This window comes from Panicum virgatum, chromosome 8N (assembly GCF_016808335.1).
Source record: "Panicum virgatum strain AP13 chromosome 8N, P.virgatum_v5, whole genome shotgun sequence".
Lineage (NCBI taxonomy): Eukaryota > Viridiplantae > Streptophyta > Magnoliopsida > Poales > Poaceae > Panicum > Panicum virgatum.
The window spans coordinates 42,926,314-42,943,911 of record NC_053152.1 but is presented as its reverse complement, the minus strand read 5'-3'; the positions used below and the strand labels follow the sequence as shown (position 1 = coordinate 42,943,911).

The following is a 17,598-nucleotide window of genomic DNA, read 5'->3' as shown; positions in this document are numbered from 1 at the left end:
AATCTCTGCCAATTAAACTCAGTAAGGCGCTTTTTTCATTTTTATATTTCAAAAAAAACAAAATTTCAAAAATATATGCCGAATAGGGAAATTTTCAAAAATGGGTGCCTGTCGCCCATCCAGTGGTCGACAGGGTGCCTGTCGCCCATCCAGTGGGCGACAGAACCTAAATGTAAAAAAAAATATTTAGGTCCTGACGCCCAGGGCGCATTAAATAGTGAATTTGTAAAATTGATATAAAATTTTATAAAAATAAAAAAAATACAAACTCAACTGTTATAGATTCTATGAAACAAGATCTACAACTTTTGTTACATAAAGTTTTTCATTTGATCAATGTATCTTGCTCTATTTTAAATACCAGTTTAATGCACTTTTATTTAAATCTCAAGATCCATCCTTTGGATGCATGTCATCTTTGGCCAGAGTGTTGTATATGGTGAGAATAGGCTTGTACAAAATTGGTAGGCCCAGAAAATATTTCTAGAATAAGTTTTTAAATTAGATCTTGCAATATGTCTAGTTTAAATGGGTTATTTATCCATATTGCTATATTGAGTATTAGAAGCCATAACTTTTACAGTACCATTATTTTATTTCTTAAGAGCTACAAAAAAAGTTTGGTAAATATTAGATAAGCACAACTAGACCAAATGAATTATTTCAGATTTTTCCAGGTATAAGAACTATTTTTCTTGATTTAGATACATTGATCAAATGAAAAACTTTATATAACAAAAGTTGTAGATATTATTTCATAGAATCCAAAACAGTTGAGTTTGTATTTTTCCGATTTTTTTACGATTTTATATCAATTTTACAAGTTCACTGTTTAATGAGCCCTGGGCGTCAGGACCTAAATGTAATTTTTTTTTACATTTAGGTCATGTCGCCCACTGGATAGGCGACAGGCACCCTGCCCAGCGACAGGCACCCATTTTTGAAAATTTCCCTATTCAACATATATTTTTGAAATTATATTTTTTTTAATATAAAAATGAAAAAAAGACCTCAGTAAGCAATGGGCAATGGGCCAACGGCCCATCACAGGGCACAACCACAAGGGGGCCTCTTGTTTTAGGAGCGCTATGCAGCTGCCCGTCCAACACAGCGACACTTCCGTTTCCAATTTCCTGCCGGCGTCTTCTCGGTTCTGCCTTCGCGATGACGGCGGCACCATGGTAACCGGCGACTCCTCCGCGTCTGCAGCCTCGACCGTGGGTCTGCAGCTCTGAGCCTCAGAGATCAGGTCCTGATTGTCACAAAACCTCAATTCTCCAAATCTCCAGTGCAATCTCAGTTCAATTTCTGAAGTATAAATGTTTATTGTTTCAATCTGCTAGCTACTGGTGTTTTGACGTCAGATACAAGTGGACAGGAAGAGCCTTGTTAGCTTCTTCAATTCATTTTTCTAGCAAAAGCAAAATGTCAGGTTAGGGATTAATTATTTTGGTAACTTATTATAGTAGTTGTTGCATAATCTGATTTCCGGCACGCTCTCTCCACTCTTGGGTTAATTGTCCTCACTAATTTAATAGGTAACCAATGCACGCTGGAACGATTCTTGAAAAGAAAAGTATCTCCAGCCGGTGAAGGCGAGGGTCGTGATGCACTGACTCCTAGAAGAGATGGCAATGCATCAAACATCAATCCTACTGCCCATCGTACTTCTCGAATCTCAAGACAGGAGGTAAATTGGGATGAGCTTCCTTATGATCCTGCAGATAGAAGGAGAATTTCAGATTACATTGGACAAAAGTTACAAGATGATGTAAGGCGAAAGTATTTAACTGGAGGTCCTTGTAAACCACCACTTGGTTTCAGATTTACACAAACTATCATAGCAGGTGTTCCATGTCGATGTCAGCATGAATGGTTCACTACATATGACTAGCTAGAGTACAATGAGAAGGTGGATAAGTGTTTCTGTTTTTATTGCTACTCATTCAGAGATTCCAATGAGGGCCAAGGTGGGAATGATGCATTTGTAATAGATGGTTGGAAAGGATATAACAACACCAATAGGCTTCGAGATCATGTCGGCAGCAAATGTGATAGCTTTCATAACACAGCTGTAAAAAGATGTGACAATATGTTGAAGCCGGACCAGTCAATTGGTCCTCATTTCAACAAGCAAAGCAATGTCACTAAAGAGAACTATCTCATTCGACTGACTACATCTATCGAAGCTGTTCGATACTTGCTACATCAAGGGTTAGCTTTCCGTGGTCACGATGAATCACAAGAGTCTACAAATAAGGGAAATTTTCGAGAGTTGATACAACTTCTGGCAGAAGAAAATGACAAGGTCAAGAAGGCTGTTCAAAGTGCTCCTAGTAACTGTAAGATGGTGGCTCCAGAAATTCAAAAGGATATTGCTAATTGTTTTGCTGAGGTAAGATAAGTTGGGTTTGCTATCTCTGATTGTTCACTTAAAAGAGTTAAAGATGAACTCATAATATTATTGTCTCTTTTTTGTAGATCATAGTGAAATCTATAATTGAAGAAATTGGTGGTGATGTGTTCTGTCTACTAGTAGATGAATCAGCTGATGTTTCATGCAAGGAACAAATGGCAGTGGTTGTGCGGTATGTTGACAAGCTTGGGGTCATAAAGGAGAGACTGATTGGAATTGTTCATGTGAAAGAGACGTCAGCTTCATGTCTAAAATCAAACATTGATAATCTGTTTGCTAAGTATGGATTGAGCTTAAAACAAGTGAGAGGACAAGGTTATGATGGAGCTAGCAACATGAGAGGTGAGTTCAATGGTTTAAGAGCTTTAATCTTGAGAGAGAATAGCCCAGCGTACTACATCCATTGCTTTGCTCATCAGCTACAATTAATCCTTGTTGCAGTAGCTAAAAAGAATGATGATGCCAATGATTTCTTTGACATGACATCCCTATTAATTTCTGTGGTGGGAGCTTCTTGCAAACGAAAGGATATGATTCGAGAAAAGCAGCAGGAGAGAATTAGAAAAGCTGTAGGTAATGGACAAATGAGTAGTGGAACTGGATTAAATCAAGAACAGTCCCTTCAAAGAGCCGGAGATACACGATGGGGTTCTCATTATAAAACCCTTAAGAGTCTATGCAATTTGTTCCCTGAAGTTATTGATGTGCTGCAATATGTTGAAAAAGAAGGTCCAAATGATGCGAAGAGACGTCAAGCTCGTGGTCTCATAGACTATCTCAAGGATTTTGACTTTGTCTTCCACTTGCATTTGATGTTGCTTATTTTAGGACATGCAAATGCTTTATCATTGTCATTGCAAAGGAAAGATAAAGATATCTTAGAGGCTATGGTAGAAGTGAAATTAACCAAGCAGAAATTTCAACAAATTAGAGATGATGGTTGGGAATCTTTATTGGAGACAGTATACTCTTTTTGTGAAGAACATGGAATACCTAAGTTGGATATGGACGAGGACTATATAGATCGACATAAGCCAAGGAAAAACACTAACCGCACAAATTATCAACACTATAGATATGATTGTCTGAACCCAGTTATTGACTTGCAACTTGCAGAGTTCAATGATCATTTTGATGAGGTGAACTCTAAACTTCTTACCCAGTTCGCTTCTTTTAATCCCAAGAATTCTTTTGAAGCTTACAAATTTGAGAGTTTGATGGAGTTGGCTCAAGTCATACCCAGAAGATTTTGATTCAACATAACTGAAAGATCTTGCTCGTGAGCTTCCTATTTACATTGATAATGTGAGAGCTGATGAAAGATTTACCAAATTGAATAGTATTTCAGAGCTTGGTAGGATGATGGTGCAAACAACTAAACATCTTTCTTTTCCTTTGGTATATCGTCTACTGAAGCTCGTACTTGTTCTTCCTATCGCTACTGCATCAGTGGATAGGTGCTTTTCAGCGATGAAAATTGTGAAGACCATATTGCGTAATCGGATCGGTGATGGATTTTTGAATGATTGCATCGTATGCTTTGTCGAACAAGGATTTCTAGCTACCGTTCCAAATGATGATGTTATTGTGCGCTTTCACAAGATGGATGGCCATAATCGTAGAGAGAAATTGAAGTTGTAAAGGGAATGATATTACAAAACAAAATGATATGTATCACTGTTTATTTTTCATTATATTATCTATGGGATTGTAGAATCACGCTATCATAAGTATGTGTTAAGTACTCTGCCCTGACACCGGCGACAATATTTTCTGGCTTCGCCCCTGTATCTTAGTGCGTTAATGTGGTGTAAGGTGATTTAATTTGACAATGTCTCAAAGGTGCTAATCACATCATGCATGGTGAATCTGTGACTCATACATGTGAATGCACTGCACCCTGATAGTACTAGTCCACTCCCTTCGGTCATAATTATAAGTGACATTTGGATCTCGACATGGTCTCCAAAACACTGATATTTATCAGATATAGCAAAAGTATACTTTCATAAAACTAAATTTTGACACGGATCCTCTTGCATCATTCTCGAACATCCAGAATTCATCATATAGAAAGTAATATGCAACAAAATTGTAGAATGGTTGGCATACCCCAAAGCGTTACTTATTTGTGATTGGAGGGATTATTTGCAAAACATATATTAGTATGATGCTTTAAGGGTGTCTCGAGCGGTCGACTATTTGGCCGGCTATTTGATTTTTGTAATCGATGAACAGTTGCCGCATAGTGGCCGCTAGCTCTTCGTTCATCGCTAGCTCGCACACTCGCCGATGCTGCTTGCTCTCACGTGCGCCCTTCCCATGCGCTTGGTGCCCTCCTCTCTCTCCTCCAAATCGCTGGCTCAAATCGCCAGACCGCTGGAGACGCCCTAAGATGTGACTGTACAACTGAAGTGAATTATTGCGATGGAACTTTTGATCTAAAGTAGGTTCATTGAGGGGGTTACAAGAACAGCTAGTACTAGAGTAATGAACTCAGCTACCAACAGACGTCCCCACTGAATGTTGAAACTAACTCATCAACTTCCTTATATATAATAGGCATGTTCTCAGTCAGTATTACCAAATATTTCAAGTACTCCGTACTTGGAGGCCATCCTCCCAGAAAGGGAGCATATCACTCAAAAATGGAGGCCGAAGAGGGAGGAGACCATGCTGTGCAACAAGAGAGTTTGACGTTGGGAATGGTTGGCATCTGGGAGAGCGTATCATGACCGGCGGTGTCCGCTCGGGGACCAGCCTAGACATGTTTTTCATGGAGCATACATGTGTCATTGTGACCGGAAGGCAGGCCGTATGGCTCAATGAGCCCACTGATGTGATGCTGACAGTTTGTTATTAGGGATATCTTTTGGTTAGATTAAGTTTATCTTCAAATTGGTATAGTTCATCTTGAAATAAAAATTATCAGTAACGATCCTTATGACCCTCGAGCTTTGAGTTTTGGATGCCAACGTTTCTAGCGTGCCCGTTCTCTAGTGCTAGGTTGTCCTAGTTCAAGTTAGCTACACAAGTTTAGCACTCAGAACTAATGGAATGTTGGTGTTGAAAATCTTGATTGTTCTGTGCGCACGATAGGAAGATGCTCAGTAGTGGTAGCATATTCATGCTGAAGAAAAATGCAACTGGTGTTCCTCTCGATCATTGGTTCTGTCTCTGGCTCTTACAACTGATTTAATATCTCTGTTCTAGTTTATGTTATAATAGGACATCTTACTATTACTAATTGGAGGCTCCTTTGGATCCTCCACATAAAGCCACCTAGGATCCTAGGTGGACACTCTAAAAAAATAGAGAAATATTATAAATTCTCACAAAAATCAGAAACATCCAGCCATCAACCCAACAATTCTAATTATAACAACTATCGGATCTGTTATCTCTTCTAATAAATCACCCACCTCTGCCATTATGAAAATACACTAAAATAACCCCCCTAAACATGTATCTAAATTACCCACCTTTGTCATTATAAAAAAATCTAAAATAACCCCCTAATCTTTATGTAAATTACTCACCTATGCCATTATGAAAATAATACAAATACCCCCTAATTTTGCACATAAGTTATCCAATTATGTTATTATTATTACAAGTTAAATTACTCCTAAATGTAAATATAAATTATAAATTATATAATTATATGTGAACCAATATAAAATTTTTAAATTACTATTTCTATCATTATTAATTTATTATTTATATTATTGTTCATATAAAAATACTACCCACGATATATGTCACCATATATTCATATATGATGGAAGAGATAAGAATACCAATTCACAAACAAATAGTTTAACTAAATATATATTGAATATATATGGATGTGTGATGCAAAATAAAATCTATTGTAATTAGATAATGATAGATATATATTTAGAGTATGTGTTAGAATATTTAATAGATGAAAAAGGGCGTGAGATAGATAACTATATTTACTGATCTCATTCTTATATTAATTCTAATTAGCCTATGCGGGAGCACGAGTTGATAGACTAGTTATTATAATTAGGACGTGAAGGTGTCATACCTCGTTCGTTGCAGTAACTCCTCTTATGATATGTACCGGCCCATGATATCTCTAAAATTCAAGCCGTGGATATGATACCGACAAGATATAATACTCGAGGAGGTAACGTAGAGCAAGTGCAGGTATATAGAGGTGCACCCACCAACCTCCAGTTCTCAAAATACAATCTTTCGCATAAGTGAAACATCACAGTTGTATAGGCGGCCGTAGTATTTGTTCAATGACTTCTTGCATGCTCATCATCAGTCTACTTCAGAACTGACAGAGCCATGAGGAGAAGAGGGCAGTGGCGTCAAGAAAAACTCTCAGTTGGAGTTGTGAGCCGCATGACGATGCATAAATGCATTGTGTTGGTACATGACGTCTTGGGACTAGGTGGTATCAGGAACCACCACTACTACAAAAATATTGATTTGTCTCGGTTGGGAAACCCCTGTTGTCCCGGTTTTTCAACCGGGAACACCAGTCCGGGACAAAAGGGGTGCCTTTTTGTCCCGGGTCTGGCAACCGGGACAAAAGAGTCTCTTTTGTCCCGGTTGGTAACACCAACCGGGACAAAAGGTCCATTTTTTCATGTTTTCCTTTTCTCAATTCTTTTTCTATTTCAATTATATTTTTGTATTTCAATTAAACTTATATATTGGAATTCAGTGTGTATGATCTCCACTAATATATACATATATATATAGTTACTTATATAATATTTGTCCTAGATAGTTTTCATATATAAATTAATTCACTTATATATATATGTATACACATATCTATACATGTGAATTCCTTTACATATGAAAATGTCTAGGACCAATATTATATAAATATATATATATATACACATATATATTATTGGAGTGCTTATATATATAATACATACATACTCCATCATATTTGCATAGGTATATTCGTTCTTAATTACATAGTAGAATTCGCCTTTTGGAAATTTAATACATACATACTCATAAATAGAAATTTAATACATAGACACACATATATATTTACATAGGTATATTCGTTCTTAATTACATATATACGCGTATATTGTCATATTTGCTGTGATTGTCAATATTAGATATTCCATCATAGTAGAATTCGCCTTTTGGATCGAGGACTTGCTCAACAATAAATCCGGAGAATTGTTCTTGAATCGCCATAATCTTTTCCTCCGGTATGAGTTTATCGCGCATCTCCTCGACCTATGGAAAAAGGGGATAATTAATTTCGACTAATTAAAATACGAGTTCAAATATTAACAAGTTTTTTACTTACTTCCTCCTCCCAATCTGTCCAGCCCTTTGGAGGACCTATCAGACCATGGATGTTCTCGCATACATAGTATGCGCACAATACAGTGTCTTGTTTCTGCCTCATACACTTTAAGAGAGAAGAAATTATCAGGTATTTACATGAATATATAATAAAACTAATGAATCGTGCAACGAATCATCCAAGTGCGTACCGGAAAATCTGTCTTGATCTTCAATTCCTTGTCAAATTTGCCTGGATGATTTTCAGCGAATTCTTTCCAAATCCTGTGCATGATTAGAACAATTATAGTCAAGTAACAAAGTGATTCAAATTATCGGTCATCGACAGAGTAGTGGTAGAATTACTTTTTCATCATGATAAGAAGATTTTCGTATTGTTCTGGAGGTCTCCTCAATGAGTCCATAACCACGAGTAGGTTCTTCTCGGGAATTATGACAATTAGGACCCAGTGTTCACTGCAAGATTATACGGAGGCAGTTCTTGGTAGTTAAGGTTTAAACAATTCGATTACAGAATAGAAAGAGTTAGACGGAAGGAATCACTCACGCAAAGTTGTAAGGAAACAATATCATTTGCTTGTTGTGATGAACGCTTATGTACTTGAACAAGTTTTGGAATATCTCATCGGAATTGTCACGTAGAAGCCTCCAATTACAAGTAATTGGGTCGATGAAGCCGAGGTGAGAGTATCCCTTTCTTCTGCAAGTATGTATCTCCATTCTACATGATACCGAATAAATCAAGAGATCAGTATATTGAGATCATGTAAAACAATATGTAAGAAGAGTAAAATACTTACAGAACCCACAAGCCGACCATAGAGATGTCGAGGGCCTCCTGATGGAATAGTTGGTAAATTTCTTCCCAGTTTATCCATATAATGGCCTCCCCCCGTAAGAAATCGTCATCTTTAATCTTTGCGCCCTGCATGAAGATGCAATCGGCCATCGCACGCATGTAGTGCTGGTGCAGCTTATACATTTGTGTTGGAAGCACAGACACTACTTCGGGGGGTACAAGAGTTTTGCCAATCTCAAACGTCCATTTGACGACCACATCAGCCTTTGGAATATCTTCTCCCCCTGCAATTTGAGCCGCCGTCAGGTTTGATTCTTTCAAAAATGTAACAAAGTCTTCTTCTTGCGTCGTCTGTCCCACTACGAGAGGCTCTATTAATTGTTTCTTTTGGGCTCCGAGCTGTGGAACGTCGAACGACGACGACTTTGATTGTCTCTTATTTTTCTCAGTAGTTTTGGTAATTGTGCGTTCGTAGTCTGAAGGGGGGGTCTCTCGGAATGAATTTTCTCTTATTTGCTTCGCACATTCCCTTAAAAAATTTCAAATCTATCGAATTTATGACTTTCTCGGGCTCCGGCTTCGGCTTTGGCTTGAAGTGCTCTTTAACTCTTTCTTGAGTTATCCAATCGCATTCTTCAAGGCTCATGTCCCAGGGTTTAATAGGAGCCTCCTTGGTTTTCTTCTCCTTTTCCTTCTTCTTTGGAGGCTCCTTAGCCGGTGCAGCTACTTTCTTTGCTGGCGGCCGTTTCTGCTTCTTTGCCGGCGGCGGAGGGGGTGACCATGGAGGCGACGGTGACGCTTGAGTGTTCATCGGCGCATGAGATGATGGTGATGGAGAATGTGCCGGTGAACCTTGCCGAGACAGTGCTGCCCTTGGGGAGTTTTGTGGAGATGCCGGTCTTGGAGAGGCATGCTGAGATGCCGGTCTTGGTGTTTGATCATCCGACTTTAGGACAATGTAGCGCTTATCCCATAGGATGTAGCCATGAATGGCTTCTGCTAGTGTTCTCTCCCCATCGCCTCCAGGAATATCAAGCTCGAGCGTCTTCCAACCCTGGCACACCTACTCCACGCCAACTCGTGTGTATCTAGGCGGAATTTGCTGCCCATGGTACACGTCGCCTGGTTGGGTTGGCATTGCGGTACCGTACGCAACAGTGAACATTAAGTTCTTAACGGCAGTCTGCAGGTCACAAGGTGTCCGTTGGGTGATCTCATCCACTGGAAATCGCTGCGGGGCCGATGCTTCAACTGCGGCCTGGATCCCCGTTGGCTCGGCGATGGCGACGTCTGTGGAAGCGCAGCTGCTTTTCCGCTGAGACAGGTGATCGGCTGCGACATTAGGCTCTGGAGGCACCGTTTGCGCTTGTTGTTGCTGGCTCATTGCTATGGTCACTTGGCGTTGAACCTCTTCCTCCAGTCTTTGATCGTGTGACATGAGCCGTTCCTATAGCCTTCGCATGTGCTCCCGCTCATCATTTTTTCTTCTTTGCCGGCTTCTATATGATTCAATGTAATCCCTGAACCCATACTTCCACGGAACCACGCCTTTGCCTCTTGTGCGTCCCGGATGCTCTGGATTCCCAAGGGCGTAAGTTAGCTCGTCCCTCTCTCTATCTGGCTGGAATGTTCCCTCGGCCGCTGCTTGCATGGCCTCCTGTAGTCTCTGGGCTGCTCGCTGGATGTTTGGCCCATAGATGCAGTCACCAGTCAATGGGTCCAAGCTTTCCACGTGACCATAAAACCAAGTCCTTGACCTTTCAGGCCAGTTCATGGTCGCAGGTTGGATGCCTCTGTCAAGCAGATCCTGCTCCATCTTCTCTCATTTGGGTATTGCAAGCTTGTAGCCTCCTTGGCCTAGAGTGTGATGGTACACTTTCTTCGAGGCGTTGTCTTTGGCCTTCTGCACCTTCTGAAGCCCAAGCTCTGAAGACTTGTATTCCACAAATGCATCCCAGTGACCCTTGAGCTTTTCGAGCTCGCCGGTAAATACGGGTGTGGTCCCGGTCTTGATATATTTCTTCGTCAAAATTTTCTTGAATGATTGTAGCTGTTCGGCCATTTTACTCAGGGTCCAGCGCTTGCATATCTCTTCGGATTCAGCTGGAACCGTGAAGTTTTTCTTAAGCTCCCGCCAGCACCATTCTTTTTCTCTTTCGGGTACCACATCCCGTTCCTCGCTTGGATTGTAAGCTTTCCAGAGCCTGAAGCTGATCAGGATGTGGTCCCTGACAATACATCCGGATTGTCTTATGAATTTTTTGGCGGCAGCTTCTGGAGCGATCGGTTCGCCATCTGGACCAACTTCCGTTATAATGAACCGCCCTTCCAGTTTTTTTTGTTGGGCCTCGCTTCGTCTTTTTCTGCTGCGACGATGATCCAGACGGCTATAAAAAAAACATTCATAGTATTCATATAGATTCAGATGAAAATATGGTTGTCACTACAAATAAGTATAGTTGTGATATGTACATTAGCACTTTGTTCAGCAGCAGCGTCATCCTGAATAGATGGTGGCTCAATTCCATCACCGGACATACTCAAATATATGTCGGTATTGCTGCCATCATCAGCTTGTTCAGGGACATCTCCTTGACCTTCGCCAATCATATTCAACAGGAACTGTTCGTCTTCCGCATCTGTGTGTCGCGGGTCCATCGTAACTAAAATATGAATACAAATAAAACCCTTAAAAAATTTCTAAATAATCCAAATATTTGCGAGCATTTGACTAAGTACCGATCGATGGACGAGGTCGAGTAATATTCTCTAAGTAATTCAAGAAATAAACTTGAAATATTCTATATATGAAATATTCTAGACGGTTTTTTTCACTAAGTACCGATCGATAGATGAGGTCGAGAAATATTCTCTAAGTAATTCAAGAAATATAAAAGAAATATTCTATCGATAATTTCACTAAGTTCCGATTGATGGATGAGGTCGAGAAATATTCACTAAGTAATTCAAAAAATATACACGAAATATTCTATCTATAATTTCACTAAGTATCGACTGTGAAATATTCTAGATGGTTTTTTCACTAAGTACCGATCGATGGACGAGGTCGAGTAATATTCTCTAAGTAATTCAAGAAATAAACTTGAAATCATCTATATATGAAATATTCTAGTCGGTTTTTTCACTAAGTAACGATCGATGGATGAAGTCAAGAAATATTATCTAAGTAATTCAAGAAATATACATGAAATATTTAAAAGAAATTTAAACTCACTTTACACATACATACATACATACATTCATACATTTCGAGAATTTGTAAATATATCTTTATTTACACAACAAATTATGATTTCACTCTAAACAACAAATTATGATTTCACTCTAAATAACATGAACTCTAAATAATATAATTTCAAAAGTAATTAACACCCTATTTGTCATCAAAATTAAACAAATTAACAAATAATATATATTTTACAACATAATTTCTAAACAAATAATCCATATTTTCAAATTTAAACAAATAATCCATATTTAAACTAATTTCTAAACAAATTTAACCAAATAATTGGGCTCGCACAGGCGAAGACGGGGCGAGCCGGAGGACGCGGGGCTCTGGGCGGCGACGTGAGGTCGGCGGCGCTCGGGGACGTTGGGCTCGTGCGGCGGGGTCCGGGCCAGGATGGCGGACGTTAGGAGTTCTATGCAAATTTTAAAAACATAAAGCATAATTATTAAGGCATAAAGCATAACTGATTTTTAAAAACAGTTATACTGCACTTCAAGTGTTCACATTTTTCTAGCAATCATAACTAGTTGTTTATAGGCTCCGATAAAAATAAGGAATTTTTCCTAGCACAGAAATTATTTTTCTTGATTTAGTTCAATTAATTAAACCCCTATTTTTCTTGCTTTTAATCTTGAGCTAAAAACGGAGGTCAAATGAAAAAGTTTTTGTAAGAAAAGTTGTAGATCTACTCGTAAAGAACTCAAAACATTTGTATTTGCATTTTTCTTATTTTTCTACGAATTTCTATCTATTTTCAAAGTTCACTGGATTTAAAACAAAACTTAAAGGAAGTTATATAAAAAAGCCCGTGGAATCTTGCCGGGACCCCCTGGAAAGATCTAAACCTATGCAATCGGGTCCCTGGCCGTTCACACCTACAGCCGCGGCGGTGTTCACCCGATTCCGGCGAGCATGCTCGCCGGGGGCGTGGGGGAAGGTGTCGAGGGGACTCAGGAGATCGAGCTCTACCTTTGGGTAGTCGCGGCGTGGGCAGGGATGGCCTGTAGCGGCGGGTCGACGGCGAGCAGGGGATGGCGGCGAGGGCGTTACGGCGGCGGCGGTGTTCCGGCGGGTCTCCGGTGGGTTGGTCGGGGCTCTGGGCGGCGGCGTGAGGTCGGCGGCGCTTCGGGACGTTGGGCTCGTGCGGCGGGGCTCTGGGCGGCGACGTCGTTGGCGGCGGTGCTCGGGGACGTTGGGGGGAAGGGCGACGTCGATGGCGCTGATGAGAAACCAAGTATTAGGGGGAAGGGCGAAGGAGGAAGGAAATATATGGGGGGGGCCTTTTGTCCCGGGTGAAGCCACAGAAAGTGTTCATGTGCTCACGTGTAATCCATGCCTCAGACTTCCGCAACCAAGGATGATTGTTGAAGAACCGTATAATGCGCTTTCTTGAATGAGAAATCATCTGTGCAGACATAAGATTTCTTTCCTAATGTACCCTTTCCAGTTAGTCTCCCCTCATATCGCGATTCAGGGACTCCAATCGGTTTAAGGTCATCAATAAAGTCAACACAAAAGTCAATGACCTCCTCAGTTCTGTGGGCACTGGCGATGCTTCCTTCTGGACGAGCTCTATTACGAACACATTTCTTGATTACCCCCATGAACCTTTCGAATGGGAACATGTTGTGTATAAATACTGGTCCGAGGATATCAATCTCTTTGACAAGGTGCACTAGAAGATGTGTCATGATGTTGAAGAAAGATGGTGGAAATATCAGCTCAAAGCCAACAAGACATTGCACCACATCGTTTTGCAGCTTTATCAAATTCTCCGGGTCAATTATCTTCTGAGAAACTGCATTGAGGAATGCACATATCTTCACGATGGTTAACCAGACATTATCAGGCAGAATCCCCCGCAGCACAACCGGAAGAAGTTCGGTCATAAGCACATGGCAGTCATGGGACTTGAGATTTGTAAATTTCTTCTCTGCCAAATTTAAGATTCCTTTTATATTGGATGAGTATCCAGATGGAACCTTTATACTGCTCAAGCAGTCAAACATGGTTTTTTTCTCTTCCTTGCTAAGAGTATAGCTGGCAGGACTTAAGTATTGTCGTCCATTATCTCGCTGTTGTGGATGTAAGGCATCTCGTTCTTCCATACGTTGCAATTCTTGATGTGTTTCTACTGTATCTTTTGTCTTTCCGTACACTCCCAAGAATGCTATCAGGTTGACGCAAAAATTCTTCGTGAGGTGCATCACATCAATTGCATGACGAACATCTAAGACTTCCCAATATGGTAGCTCCTAAAATATAGATTTCTTCTTCCACATGGGCGCCATTCCGTTTTCATTCGGAACAGGTTGGCTACTAGATCCCTTTCCAAAAATAACTTCTAGATCTTTTACCATGTTGAAGACGTCTTTACCACTACGGTGCATCGGTTTTGTTCGGTGGTCCGCTTGGCCTTTGAAATGCTTGCCCTTCTTTCGTACCGCATGCCTGATGGGAAGAAACCGACGATGACCCATGTATACAACTTTCTTACAGTGAGTCAACCATATATTATCAGTATCATCTAAACAGTGTGTGCATGCTTTGTATCCCTTGTTCGAATGTCCTGACAAGTTACTAAGAGCAGGCCAGTCATTGATCGTTACGAACAGTAATGCTCGTAGGTTGAAGTTTTCCTGTTTGTATTCATCCCACATCCGTACACCTTCATCGCCCCAAAGCAATAAGAGTTCTTCGACCAATGATCTTAGGTACACATCAATGTCATTTCCGGACTGCTTTGGACCCGGGATAAGCACTGGCATCATGATGAACTTTCGTTTCATGCAGAGCCATGGTGGAAGATTGTACAGACAAAGAGTCACAGGCCAAGTGCTATGACCACTGCTCATCTCACCAAAAGGATTCATGCCATCCGTACTCAAACCAAACCTTATGTTTCTCGCATCCAAATCAAATTCAGGGTATGTTCTATCTATTTTTCTCCACTGCGACCCATCAGCGGGGTGTCTCAACATCGAGTCTTTCTTGCGTTCCTCTTTGTGCCATTGCATCAACTTAGCATTATCTTTATTTCTAAACAGACGCTTCAAACATGGTATTATAGGCGAATACCACATGACCTTCGCAGGAACTCTCTTCCGGGGAGGCTCCCCCTCGACATCTCAAGGATCATCTTTTCTAATCTTGTAACGCAATGCACTGCATACGGGACATGCATCCAAATTCTTGTACTCGCCTCGGTAGAGGATGCAGTCGTTGGGGCATGCATGTATCTTTTGCACTTCCAGTCCTAAAGGGCAAACAAGTTTTTTGGCTTCATACGTTGTGGCAGGCAATTCGTTGTCATTAGGAAGTATTTTTTTAACAAGTTTGAGTAATTCACCAAATCCCTTGTCGGATACACCATTTGTCACCTTCCATTGCAGCAACTCCAAGGTGGTGCCAAGTTTCTTCAATCCATTTTGACAATTTGGGTACAACAACTTATGGTGGTCTTCTAACAACTTCTGGAACTTCAACCTCTCCATTTCACTCTCATGGTCTGCCTGCACATTGTGCAATGCCTACCCCAGATCGTCGCTGGGATCATTTTCTGCTACATCTACTTTGGGCTCTTCCATGGGAATATCGTCCTCGAATGCACCGATTCCAACATTCCCGGGAAAGTGGTCGTCAAAATCTTCTTCTTCATTGTCTTCCATGGTAACCCCCTGTTCTTCGTGCTTCGTCCAATAAACATACTTCTCCATGAAACTATTTGCGAAAATGTGGCTGTGTAGGATTCTTGAAGATGAGTAATCCTTGTTATTGTTGCAATGAACACACGGGCAGCACATAAAACCATTCTGCTTGTTTGCCTCAGCCACAGGCAAAAAATAATGTAGGCCATCAATGAATTCTTTCGAACATCGGTCAGCATTGTACATCCATTGCCGGTCCATCTGCATTTTAAATAAATCGATTTGAATTCTTTACACATATCGAATAAATAAAATATATCAAACCTAAATTAAACTAAATGTAACATAACTTGAAAAATTAAAAGATATGCAATATCCATCATACATCTTGATTAATTAAAAGGAGTACTTAATCCATTACAGAACTTAACAAAGGAGTACTATACATCAAACTTAAAAATTCGGTCAACAACACATAGGTTTTCAACTGTCCTTGCGTTGGAACACAGAATGCTCTAACGGATTTCTTGCTGGCGCAGAAGAAGATGGCGGAGCTGAAACCTCTGAGTTTGGTGGTGACGAACCGTAACGCCGCAATAAATCCTCAAAATCAAACGGAGGTTCCTCGCCCCTTGCCATATATTCTCTATATTCTTTTTCCAAATAACGGAGCGCTGCCCTATGAAAAGCACTAGGTTTTTTGGACCTACGACCTACTCGAGTTGTGCCCTTCTCTCCAGAAGGACAACGATCACCCCCACCAGCGCCACTCTCTCCAGCTGCTGAAGCCATATTTTACTGAAAAATACCTTTATTTTCCACAAAATTATAAATTCTTACAATTACAATACAAAAATTATTTACTATTACAATTACAATGATCAGATTAATAACTCTTACAAATAACAATGAAATCATATAAAAAAGACGAAATGTATCATTAATCCTCAAGAAATCTCTAATTAATTGAAAGAATTCTCTATAACTTCTAATTACTTTGACACATTTCAGTTCCAGGAGTACACTCTTTTCAATATCCAGAAACCCTCTAGAAGAAAAATAAACCTTTATTTCTGAAAATATATATGTCAGTAACCTCAACCCTGCGGTGATGACACTGCCTTTCGGGGGGACACGGTGCGGTACAAGGATGTCACCAATCGGCCAGTCGCAGCACCAACATTTACGATTAATAGGCACAGCACTTGGCACAGGCAGCATGCTCGTTGATATGCTCTCAGTACAACAATGGCCATGCTGACTGCGTCAAATGTTGTCTTCTTATCAATCGAAAGTGCTGGTGATGCGACCAACAGATTCGCGACGTGCTTATAGCGCATCGTGTATTCCCGAAAGGTAGTGCCATCACCGTTGGATGGAGATTAAGAACGTATACTTGTTTCGAAATAAAGATTTTTTTAGTTTCTAGATGGTTTCAATGTGAGCCTGAATAAATACATTACTAGAGTGTCAAAATAATCCATTCATAATACAAAAAATTCTAATATACTCATTTCATTAATTCATTCGTGAATACAAAAATCAACTACCCACAATATGGTCATGTATACAAGTACATCACATGAAGTGTCTACACTCATTCTAAAAATTTCTATTATCCACATACTCATCTAAATCTAAAAGAAAATCACACCTACATATGCAATCTAGCTAAATGTCCAAGAAATGAGCTAGCTACACATTTTCTCTATTTCTAAAGCATGAAATGAGCTATACAAGCCAAGGAAGAAGAGAAAAACAAGTCCCAAACCTTTAGCGCCGATGGATGGACGGGGAATCAAAGATCTTCACAAATGTGGTGAAGAAATGAGCAAGAACTCCTTTCTCCCGAGCCGAGAACAGCAAGAAACAAGTGAGAATGGCTCGGGCGGGGGGAGAGGGAAGGGGATAAGGGGGTCAAGGTCTTTTGTCCCGGTTGGAGACACCAACCGGGACAAAAGGGGGGGGCCTTTTGTCCCGGTTGGTGGTTCCAACCGGGACAAAAGGGTACGCGGGCCTTTTGTCCCGGTTGGTGTCTCCAACCGGGACAAAAGGCCCCTGTCCCCCCGCTGGCCCGGCTAGCCGTTGGACCCGGGACAAAAGCCACCTGTTGTCCCGGGCCCAAAGGCTGCCGGGACAAATGGCCTGGAACAAAGGTCTATTC

General features: G+C 40.6%; 1 protein-coding gene across 1 annotated transcript; it reads left to right on the top strand.

Annotated features, from left to right (window-relative positions):
* Nucleotides 1-2,092: 2,092 nt before the first annotated feature.
* LOC120685093 (zinc finger MYM-type protein 1-like) lies at nt 2,093-3,669 on the top strand. Its single transcript, XM_039966932.1, has 2 exons — nt 2,093-2,395; nt 2,482-3,669. The coding sequence occupies exons 1-2, from the start codon at nt 2,093-2,095 to the stop codon at nt 3,667-3,669; spliced, it is 1,491 nt and encodes a 496-aa protein (XP_039822866.1).
* Nucleotides 3,670-17,598: the final 13,929 nt, after the last annotated feature.

Excerpts from the sequence above, each read along its gene's own strand:
- LOC120685093 (XM_039966932.1), top strand. The coding sequence starts at position 2,093 with ATGTTGAAGCCGGACCAGTCAATTGGTCCTCATTTCAACAAGCAAAGC. Across the intron at positions 2,396-2,481 it reads TTGCTAATTGTTTTGCTGAG|ATCATAGTGAAATCTATAAT; the intron begins GTAAGATAAGTT and ends TCTTTTTTGTAG.